This window comes from Microcebus murinus, chromosome 11 (assembly GCF_040939455.1).
Source record: "Microcebus murinus isolate Inina chromosome 11, M.murinus_Inina_mat1.0, whole genome shotgun sequence".
In the NCBI taxonomy this organism is placed as follows: domain Eukaryota; kingdom Metazoa; phylum Chordata; class Mammalia; order Primates; family Cheirogaleidae; genus Microcebus; species Microcebus murinus.
Window position 1 is genome coordinate 28,070,676 of NC_134114.1, and position 12,163 is coordinate 28,082,838.

At 30.7% G+C, this 12,163-nt stretch overlaps 1 protein-coding gene across 3 annotated transcripts in view; it reads left to right on the plus strand.

Moving 5' to 3' along the window:
* The window catches only part of NIPBL (NIPBL cohesin loading factor), a 190,976-nt gene that overhangs the window by 138,588 nt on the left and 40,225 nt on the right, over positions 1-12,163 (plus strand). For all 3 annotated transcript variants that reach the window (XM_012736444.2, XM_012736443.2, XM_012736446.3), the window contains 10 exons: positions 730-881; positions 1,460-1,540; positions 2,087-2,187; positions 3,606-3,744; positions 5,486-5,568; positions 6,311-6,443; positions 7,636-7,779; positions 10,165-10,254; positions 11,614-11,828; positions 11,934-12,036. In XM_012736444.2, coding sequence (XP_012591898.1) covers positions 730-881; positions 1,460-1,540; positions 2,087-2,187; positions 3,606-3,744; positions 5,486-5,568; positions 6,311-6,443; positions 7,636-7,779; positions 10,165-10,254; positions 11,614-11,828; positions 11,934-12,036 — 1,241 coding nt within the window. The remainder of the gene's footprint in view (positions 1-729; positions 882-1,459; positions 1,541-2,086; positions 2,188-3,605; positions 3,745-5,485; positions 5,569-6,310; positions 6,444-7,635; positions 7,780-10,164; positions 10,255-11,613; positions 11,829-11,933; positions 12,037-12,163) is intronic.

Sequence of the window (12,163 nt, forward strand, 5' to 3'; positions counted from 1 at the left end):
TTTTTTAATCATGTAAATTGTAATAAATATTTATTTTCATTGTGGATTTGACTAGAATATAGGGCTCTTAGATAGTACAGTACTTGTTCAATTACTATTCTTTAGCAACTATTTATGTATAATTAAAGTTATTTTTACTGGTCAGGGAAAATCCCAGGTAATATTTATCTGGGATTCCATTTATCACTTCCTCCTAATTTTAACATAATAGTTATCTGCAAAATGGATTAAAGAATATTCTTTCTCTTATTCATAACCTTTATAAGGGAGCAATGACATAGTTAACATATACACATTTAAAGAGAGGAAAGCCAAACTCAGGTTAATGAATAATTTATATTTGATTACCTATTGTATAATAATTACAAGTTAATTTAAAGGAAAATATAATCTTACTATCCTGGTCCAGTGGAAAAAATAGAAATCAAGATAAAGTAATATTTTAGATAAAAGAATTTAAGAGCAGCTGAAATATACCACAGATTATCTGTTAGAATATCCTTAGGGAATAATTTTCTCTTAATATATAACAAGCTTTATTTGCCAGGTTGTATTTTTTTTTTTTTTTTTTTTTTTTTTTTTTGCTGTGTGATCGATATCTGAACCAGGTTGTATTTTTATGCAGCCAAAAAAAGAATTGTCTTTTAATTTAGAAAACAGTTTTAGTACTATTTATTGAAAATTAGTAAAAGTTGTTATTTTCCTTGTCTTGAATTTGTTTCATTTTAGGAGGCTTGTTAAGTTCAAAGGCAAAACGGGCTAAATGTTCTACCCATAAGCAGAGAGTGATAGTAATGCTTTATAACAAAGTTTGTGACATCGTTAGTAGCTTATCAGAATTGCTAGAGATACAACTTCTTACAGATACAACAATTCTTCAGGTAAGTTTTATGTAAGCATTGTATGTATTTCTAGACCAAATGATTTAAGAATAGTTTGATTGAGTCCAGTGTAACCTTGCTCACTCAATAATAATATCAGCACTATGTTAATTTTTCCTGTTCAGAGTATGTTACATCTAAACTTAAGAAATGAAAGTTCAGGAAGTTTTAAACATTTTGGGCAGAGGACAGATGAATGTAGAGTAAATTTCAAACTTTGAATTTTTTATAAGTTATTTCCTTTTTATTGTGAATACAAAATATTGAATTTATAGAGTATTTTCACCCAGGATAACAAAATACTTTTTGTTTCTTTATATTTTGTGACATTTATAAATTCAAATGGCAGAGATAAGATAAAGGCAACTATAAAGCAAGGTACCTGATATATGTGCTAATATGCTTCAAGATGAAGGAGTACAGAGATAGGAATAGATGCCTATTAGGCAGGGGAAAGGAAAATGCCCTCTTAATGTTTTCCAGTAAGTTTGTGAATGTATTGGAATTTAGTAAGGTAAAATGTTACTGAACTCAACTAAAGATATGTACCAATTACTCTTTTTTGGTTTTTTTTACAGGTTTCATCAATGGGAATAACACCATTTTTTGTGGAAAATGTCAGTGAACTGCAGTTGTGTGCCATTAAATTAGTCACTGCAGTAAGTATAATCAATTTATATTTCTAATTGCCTCAAAGTAATATTAATGTCATTTAATCCAAACTCTTAAAAATTAATGCAGATTCCTAGTTTTTAATACATTCATTTTTTCATTATAAGGACTATTTTAGTGTGTCTTATTAGGTTTTATAAACTGAGGATTTATTTTTCTGTTCCATGAATTTGTTGGGTTATTCTCTTTTTGTCAAATTTTTAAAAACCTGTAAATACTTGCAAATATTGCATATAGTAATTCCTTAATGTTTATAATAAAATTAAAATGATTTAAAATCATTTAAATCTTGACCTGCTTTCCACAACCAAGATATCATGCACCTCTAAATGAAACTAGTATACTCTTTAACTTCTGTAAGAATGTTATAATTAATGATAGAAAAATTGAGCAAATTATCTAAAGTCATTACCACTGAAGATGTTGAAAACATTTTTATTCTAAGTGGCAAGTACTATTTTTATTACATAGTATCATATTACTTTTGGTTTTCTATTGTAAATTTAATTTGGAATCTTATAATTATTAAATAGGTATTCTCAAGATATGAAAAACATAGGCAATTAATTTTAGAAGAAATTTTTACTTCACTTGCAAGATTACCAACCAGCAAGAGGAGTTTAAGGAACTTCAGGTAACTAATTATAGCAAAGGTCAAGTATAATGAAGAATTCCATTATATTGAACCATCATGTATTTATTGAACCATGTATATATTGAACCATTTATTGAACCATCATGTATTTATTCTTCATCATTTCTGATACATATTTAATGATTAAATAAAAGGCAATTCAGTCAGAACAGCATGAAGAATAGCTTAGATATGTGAAATAATGTGGCATATTTGGGGGACTTAAAGAAGTCTAGTGATCTTCAAGTATAAAGACCTATAGCAGAGTCTTTCAGTCTTGGCATGATTAACATTTCAGGCCAGATGATACTTTGTTGTATGTGGCTGTCTTGTATAATACAGGATGTTTACCAGCATTCCTGATCTCTACCCACCAGATGCCAGTAGAAATCTTCCCATTCCAGTTGTGAGAACCAAAATTATTTCCAGGCACTGAAGGGCAAAATCATCCCTCTCACTGGTCAATGAAAAGAGCAATAGGAAATATGACTCAAAAGAGTCAGGACAGTTCCAAAAGGATTTTATAAGCCATACTAAGGACATAACAGTGGTAAACCATTAAATAATATTTTTTAAAAAGAGCTGTAAGATTACTCTTTAATAGCAGTATAGAAAATAAACACGGGGATTAAATAATCTTTAAGCACTGAGCACACTGTAACTAAAGAATGCTATCCACTACTATGGTCAGCATTATCATGTTTATCATCAGAGGTAATCGTTGTTATCATGATAATTATCTTAATGTTTCTGAATGTGTTGACCTGGCATGTAGGGCTATTTTTAGATTGTTTTGAGGGCTTTCTTCTCTAAGATAATTATTTTATCTTAATCATTTGTGGACTAATTATGTATTGATAAATATCTATTGTCTGTTAAACCTGAAGAGAAATTATCAACATGTAAAAGAATTCTTACACTTCTACATTATTTATAGAACAAGACTTGGAAATTGATTTTTCATAATCTATGCCACTAACTCTATACTCTAACATAGATAGTCAAGAGCTGTGTAGCAGATTTTAATACCAAATTAATACCAGATTCAACAGATAAATATCAGAATTTATGAGCATTTAAAACCTTGAAGACTTTTATCATTTTAAAAATCATATTGAGAAGTATTTAATAAGTCTTCATATAAATTTTTATCTTCAGTACATATATAAGAAGAGAAATTTGTATTAAATATTGTATTTGTCTTTTGAGTATTTTAATTATCTGGGCATGCATAGGCATTTACTTGATATTTTTTCTAATTTATTAAAAGTAATTAAACATAAGAACACTATGATAAGCACTAAAATAATGCCTAGAAATATTGGTAAAGGAAACATCTTGAAACTTTCAAGATGTAAAATGATAAATGAGATGTAAAATGAGATTATTTTCATATTCCACATAATTTTTTTTTAAAGGTTGAACAGTAGTGATATGGATGGAGAACCTATGTATATTCAGATGGTTACAGCACTGGTTTTACAACTTATTCAGTGTGTGGTGCACTTACCGTCATCTGAGAAGGACTCTAATTCAGAAGAAGACTCAAATAAAAAAGTAAGGAATCTTTTAAAGGTTTTGTAACTTTGTACTTCTATGGAAGAAAACACGTATATACTCTGTCATTCTTATAAAACAAGTTCTAGATTAGGGGCTCATGGCTAGGCTTTAAGGTCCTTGCAGAGCACTAGATATGATTTTGGAGACTTGAGTTCTGGTTCTGACTCTTCTTTCTGCCCATCATGAAACATACAAATCATTTTAATCTTTGTTTCTTCAGCTGTAAAATAGGGATAATGCTTATCAAGACTACCATACCAGGTTTGTAGGGGTTAGTGAGAAAGTGAATATTATATGTAATATACATACATGCTGAATATTCTTAATTTGAAAATCTGAGATCCAAAATGTTCCAACATCTGAAACTGTTTGAGTGCCATTGGAGCATTTTGGGTTTCGGATTTTCAGATTAGGGATACACACCTGTATATAAATACATAACATACAATGATAATTAACATAGAATTTACGTGGAAAATGAGTTTATGCCCTCCCTGATAGTTGACACATAGCTAAAATTTGCTATTGGTTTTATAGCTTTTATAGACATTTTTCCAAGTTATTTAGTTTTACTTCAACAGAAGTTCAAGAGAAACAGAAACAATTTTATTTATCTATTCTGTGATAGCCAAACATAAGTAAACATGAGTATATGTGTGTTTTGTTATAATAATAAATATATAATAATTAACTAATAAAGTAAACAAATTATCCAGAAAGTTGAGGTCCTCATTTTGTCCCCCACCATCCCATTGTCCCAGTTCCATTATACTGTCTCCAATCTTCCCTTCCTTGTTATTGGTGACCAGTATCATGAGTATGTTTATCTCCTTTTATTTACTTATTTATCTGCATAAATGTGATTTTTTTTGCATTTATATAAATGATAGTGACATGTTTACAGCTAATTTTTTCACTCAGTGTTGTTTTTAATACATATAACTCATACCAGATTCTTTTTGACTTGAGTTTAAAACATTGTAGAATAGTATCACAACTTATACATATAGCTCATACCAGATTCTTTTTGACTTGAGTTTAAAACATTGTAGAATAGTATCACAACTTAAAGCAAGAGTTTCTCTCAATATACTTAGAAGTAGAGTTAAGATAGTGTACATGCATTAACTTTACTGGAAGTTGTCAGTTTGCTTATCAAAGTGGTGTTTCAGTTTACATTCCAATGTTTTGATTTTACCCCATTCTGCTCACTGTGAAATGGTATTAATATCGTTTTCTTTTTCATTTTCCTGGTTATTAGTGAGCTTTCCTCTATTTATTCACCTTTTTTGGGGGGTCATACAACTATGAATTAACTACTTATTTCCTAATCTTTAAATATCTATGAATGTATCAAATTTTCTTTTGGCTTTTATTCTAGTGTTTCTTAAACTTTGAGGTTAGAATATTTTTTTCAAAATTCTTACTGTATTTTCAGTCTATTTCCTTTTGTTATGACCAGGATGTTGATAAGCAACTATTGATATTACATTTATTAACCACATTTTTCACACTTACCTATTTTAATAATTACCAATATTTTCATTTGATTTTATAAAGTATTAAAATATGTTTAGTATGCTAATCGTGGCTTCTCTCTATATAAAAGGATATTGTAAGCAATTTAATATTTATATGTATTACCTCTATTCAGTAATAACATGGCAATAGCAACTGAGCTAATTTGTTTGTTGGGTTTTTTTCTAATATCTTTATAAATTTATTTTTTTCACTCTAGGTTGACCAGGATGTTGTTATTACCAACTCGTATGAAACAGCTATGCGAACAGCCCAAAACTTCCTTTCCATCTTCCTTAAAAAGTGAGCAAAATTAACATATCTGATTTTTATTTGTCACAATACAGAGGATAGTTCATTTTGAAAAAAAGATTAATCAGTTTACTGCCATAATCTGAACCTTCCTTAAATACATCTCCCTATTCCTTGGTTTCCTGATCTTTAAAATGAGTAAGTTAAAGTATTAAAAATCTAAAATTCTGTGAACTTGTTTATATGTTAGACTCAAAATTAAAGTACTAGATTGAAATTCTCAGTTTTTCTTCAGTAAATTTTGGAGAATTTTCCTATTTTAATAGAATTGGGAAGTTTGCAGAGAGAGGTTACTTAGCCTCCGTAAGAATTTGTGGTGATCTTGTAGAAAGCAAAATAGTGATCACTTTTTAAAATGTTTTATGCTTGCCAGAAAGTAATGTTAATAAATGAATTTCCTATTATTGAGGGAAAAATGGAGTTTAACAAATAGCTTCATTTTAAACCATATTTTGTTTCATTTTGTTTTGTTTTTGAGATGAGATTTCGCTTTGTTGCCCAGGCTGGTCTCGAACTCCTGGACTCAAGCAGTTCTCTCACCTCAGCCTCCTGAGTAGCTGGGTACAGGTGCATGCCACCACACCCAGCCTTTAAGCCATATTTTATTTAATGTACTCTCATATACCTTGTTTCTATTCTAGAAATAGAGAAAAGAAAACTTAGCAAAATTTCAGTCATGTTGGTAGACACGTCACCTAAATTGACATCTTTTTCTTTATTTATCTTTGAACAGATGTGGTAGTAAACAAGGTGAAGAAGATTATAGACCACTGTTTGAAAATTTTGTTCAAGACCTTCTTTCAACAGTCAATAAACCTGAATGGCCAGCTGCTGAATTACTCCTTAGTTTATTAGGGAGACTGTTGGTAAGAGTATAACATTTAAAGATTATTAGATTACTAGAAGACAACATAATGAGGATGTACTCTGATTCACAGATGATGAATTCTTTAAAAATACGTAAGGAAATATGAACATTGCATCTCTGTTTTTGCATGTGTATAACTGTACACAATGTTGTCAGTACCTTGTAGAAACCTTCAACTATTGTGAATTTTGGTGTTTTCATTTCATTATTACATTAAATAAAATAATGCTTTAAAAAATTGGGGGGTTTAGAAGTATTGTTAATTAAACATTTCTCAACATTGAGTCGTAAGTTACTCATTTCAAAGCATGAATTGATTCTTGTGAATTTCTTGTCATCTTTAAGATTTTTTCTGAAAACATACAGCATTTTAGTCCTCCTGTAATATAGTACAGAAATTCAAAGAAATATTACTGTGATTTCTCTTTTTATTTTTAAACTACATTTGGACTTGTGCAATATAAATTATTAAAAAGCTTTTGGAGCTGGGCTCGGTGGCTCGCACCTGTAATCCTAGCACTCTGGGAGGCCGAGGTGGGAGGATTACTCAAGGTCAGGAGTTTGAAACCAGCCTGAGCAAGAGCAAGACCCTGTCTCTACTAAAAATAGAAAAATTAATTGGCCAACTAAAAATATATAGGAAAAATTAGCCGGGCATGGTGGCGCATGCCTGTAGTCCCAGCTACTTGGAAGGCTGAGACAGAAAGATTGCTTGAGCTCAGGAGTTTGAGGTTGCTGTGAGCTAGGCTGAAGCCACGGCACTCTAGCTCAGGCAACAGAGTGAAACTCTGTCTTAAAAAAAAATAAAAAGCTTTTGGGACCTTTTTGTGAACTGGAAAATATGTTAATACTATTCTGAAACTATGATAATGTTTTAGAAGCATCAGAATTCTACCCTAATAAATTCTTACTCAGTAATATGTCATTTTATACAAATAAACAGTTGAGCTTACATACTTAAAAAGTGACTATGTTCTTAAAGAAGTTCAATCTGTATAATTTTTTCAGCCAGATGAAATATTCAGATCCCAGAAGATCAAAAGGCAAAACTCATTTTATGGGATAGTATCACAAGAAAAAAAGTATTTAAGTTTTAAATAGTACAATATAGATTGGGAATTTATATGATAAATTGCAATGAAAGATATATTATTATAAATCTCTTAAAGCTGCTGTATTTTGATGTTTAGGTTCATCAGTTCAGTAACAAGTCGACAGAGATGGCTTTAAGAGTGGCTTCTCTTGATTACCTTGGAACTGTTGCTGCACGGCTAAGGAAAGATGCTGTTACAAGCAAAATGGATCAAGGGTCTATAGAACGAATTTTAAAACAGGTATTGAGATAAAGAATTTAAATCACTGGAATAAATGATAGTTGTTTTATTTGGATGTTCTTACAATAGTGTTGCATTTCCTTTTATAGATTCAAAATAAGATTTATACTTCTAAAGGTAGGCTTTTCCAAGCCCCAAAGAGAAATATAATAAATTAGGGTGGATTATAAAGTCTAACAGAAACTTCTGAATGGTTTGTATACATCTTTAGCTTACTTTCTGTGAACTACTATTATGAATGTATAACTGCTTTATATTTGGTTTAACATAAATTTTATTTAAATCTTTAACTTACTAAGATAGTGATTTAACATGCCAAATAAGATTATTTTGTACCGTTGAATATTGTGTATCTTTTTATATTGGCAAGGATTGAGGAGGGCTTTTTTTATTTTATTATATTAGAGAATATTATTAGGATAAAGGTGTTTTATTATTTCATTTGTTTTTATAAAGTATGGATGAGGTGGTAGTAATACAGAAAGTTACTTCAGAAATAGGGAAATGATCTCTAATCCTGCCATATGTAACTTCTGTTTTCATTTTTCTTATTTTTTTTAGTTCATAACTGTATATATATTCATAAAAATGCCTCTAATTTTTTTTACTGCACTTTGTGTTTTGAAATAATTTCAACCTTACAGAAAAGTTATAAGAATAGTATGAGGAACTCCATAAACTCTTCACCCAAATTCCTTAATTTTTGGCAATTTACAACATTTGCTTTATCATTCTCTTTCAAAATATGCATGCATGTATGTCTATACATCCGTATATTTTAAAAAACATGTTTTTCCAACCCATTAAAGTTAAGTTGGCAGACACTATGCCGCAGATTACTCCTGAATTCTCTAGTGCAGTGGTTTTCAAATTGTGATTCCCTGGACAAGCAGCACCAACATTGAAATCATCTGGGAACTACTAACAAGTACATTTTTAACAAAAATGTAAATCTTAGAACCCTCCTAGGACCTACCAAATCAGAAACTGGTTGTGGGACAGTCAGTAGTTTAACAAGCCCTCCAAGTGATTCTAATGAATGCTGAAGTTTGAGAGCCACTACTTAATGTATATCTCTACAAACAAGAACTCTCACTTAAATATCCATAGTACAATTATCAATAGCTAAAAATTATTAATATTACCATCTCATGTAATACTATCATTCCTATTCTATTTAATAGGTTGTAATTTGTTATCATCATTATTTTAATGCTTAAATTGTCCCAGATTTGACCAGTAAAAGTCCCTTTAACCTGGCTTTTATGTTCTTTTGATATGTTCCCATCATTCTTTGAGGACTTTTCTTAGTTTCTGGCACAACAGGTGTTTCAGGCACATCTTTTACTTTCCCTGCCCCAGCCCTGGGATCAGCTATTTCTCCAAGGAATCCTGGTTTCTTTTATTGGTGAATGGTAATGTAGAAGCCAAGATCTAGGTGCTAGGTGACTTTCAGTATTTCCTAGAGTTGGCCTAGAACTTCTTATTGCTACATATGGCTGTGTATATTGTACATTGTACATTGCACAACTGGAGGGGAGGGATCATTTTTAAATATCTTTATGGCTTCTAACACATACTTCCAAATTCATTTCGTAAGTTTATAGCATACTATTAATAGTTTACAGAGCTATGACCAATTTCTGAATTTATCAGTTTTATCACACTCCTAGAACATGGGTTATTCTAATCTTTGCTTTGTAGTTAGATATATTCTGAGCCTTATATTTGGCATTTTACATGGTAACTCTAGAACTGCTAGAGTATAAACTGTGGACTCACAGGTAATTGTCAACTCACAGGTAATTTCTGGCTCTGTAATTCTTGGCAGAACCTAATGATTAAGTTTCTGTACCTAGATATCTAAATAGCTCACCTATTGTATATTTAATATCCAACATGAAGTAAAGTACTGTTTTCATATTTAGTATAAATAAAAATATTTCCCTTTTGTAATGTTCTTTTTAATAATACCCCAAAGAAATTCTTAATACATATTAATATAGATAACAACCATTTCCATTTACTAGATTAAAAGTTTGGAGTTATCTCTTCTTTTTTTTTTCTAAACAGAAAACTGGTGGTAGGGCATTCATACCTTTAAAGATTTAACACATTGTTCTGGTAATTTTTATGTCAGCTACCTATGAGCTCTTTAAAGAGAGATAACATGTGGTTCATAAAAATAAAGGCTAATCTCAGCTATCAATATATAATATAGTTTTTAGAAATAGTAGTTTGTTGTTTCTTCCTTTTAGTTACTATGGTTTTGTTTTCATTTTTAATATTTTTCAGCTTTTCCCATCAGATTTGTGTTTACAACTAGATGATTTATTAAAGCACGCCTGTAATATCTTTTCTATTCTTATTTGGTTTATTCTGTAGGTTTCAGGAGGAGAAGATGAAATCCAACAATTGCAAAAAGCATTGCTTGATTACTTGGATGAAAACACTGAGACTGATCCTTCACTAGTGGTAGGATTCTTTTATCCTTTCTTTGATGATATTGCATGTTTATTTAAATTGAGTCTAAAAGAAATTGGGAGGTAACATGATGAGGAAAAGTTAAGTTGATTGTAATATTAATTTTGAAACAAAGGTATGCTTGGTAAACTAAATAGAAATGAATGATAAGGGTTGATTTGTCTTTATGGAATTCTGGTTACAGATATTACACTATATAAAAATTGTGTGATGAGAAATATTTGGAACTTGGCTAGGTCATTGGTCCTCACAGTGGGTATGAGCCAAGTTGTGCATCAAATGATCTTATATTTAGCATATAAGAAACTATTAGAGAAACTATTAGATTTTTATATGTATATTTATTGTTAAATATAATCCTTAATTCTGTTTTATGTATGTTGTATTATGTATGTAAAATATTAGTATAATAGTTTCATATATACAACTTGTAATCTTTTATTCAAAAATATTATTTATATTGGGGTATTTTTAATTTTTTTTAATTGTTGAGATATGCAGTCAGAAGAGATTGGTTACCACTAAGCTATTTAGCCAACTACTACAGATTTTCATCTGTATTCAAAGAAATAGATTTGCAGGTGTGCCACAGTGTTAAACTATTTCAGTGGTAATTGGCCTGTATATTTCTTGCAGAACTAAGGCAAGATTTGAAAACAAGTGGAGTCTTCTACCATCAGCATTTGATCCATTTTTTCTAAACTTTTCTAGTTGACCTATCATTACTGACTTACATGGTATTATCCTTGGTTAATTAGTTGATAGCAGTATTCTATATTTAACATAGTTGTATTTATCAAATTATCTTTTCACATCATTAATGTAAGTATTGTAACAAAGTTCAATAAGTTTTCTATCATTCAGGATATTCCAGATTTTCTAGCTTTCTTAAAATCTGTTTTTATCTGATGGAAGTTATTTTAAAGAAAACCTTGGCTGGGCACAGTGGCTCATACCTGTAATCCCCACACTTTGGGAGGCTGAGACAGGAGGATTGCTTGAGGCCAGGAGTTTGAGACCAGCCTGGACCACCTAGTGAGACCCTGTCTCTACACAAAATTTAAAAATCAGCCAGGTGTGGTGGTACACACCTGTAGTCGCAGCTAATTGAGAGACTGAGGCAGGAGGATCAGTTGAGCCCAGGAGTTTGAGGTTACAGTGAGCTATGATCATGTGATTGCACTTTAGCCTGGGTGATAGAACAAGACTCTGTCTCTAAAAACTAAAGATAAATTTTTAAAGTAAACCTTAATACTTACATTCCTGATAGTGAGCACTCTCACTTTATAAATGACTTAGAAATTTTGTTAATAATTTCATCAAGCTCAAGTCTACCTAATTTCTTGCCAGTTTTCTCGTAAATTCTATATAGCCCAGTGGTTCCGTGACACAACTTTGGAAACAGAAAAAGCAATGAAATCACAAAAAGATGAAGAATCATCTGAGGGAACACATCATGCAAAGGAAATTGAGACAACTGGTCAAATTATGCATCGAGCTGAAAACCGGAAAAAATTTCTTAGAAGCATTATTAAAACCACACCTTCTCAGTTCAGCACATTAAAGTAAGATCTAAAGAGAAAACATGTTTATTTTTTCATTTATCTCTTTGATATCTACTTACTTTAGTTACAAAAATAAATGAATTTTTAAATGGCCTTTTGTTGCAGGATGAACTCTGATACTGTGGACTATGATGATGCTTGCTTGATTGTTCGATACTTGGCCTCTATGAGGCCGTTTGCCCAGAGCTTTGATATTTATTTGACACAGGTAAAATGGGTCAGAGTTCCTTATACAGTGACTTTGATTTTTCTGATTCTGGGTGCTTGTGGGTATATGTCTTTGATTGTTGAGCACAGATATTTAAAAGATCATAGAAGCAATGTGAGTTTCTATA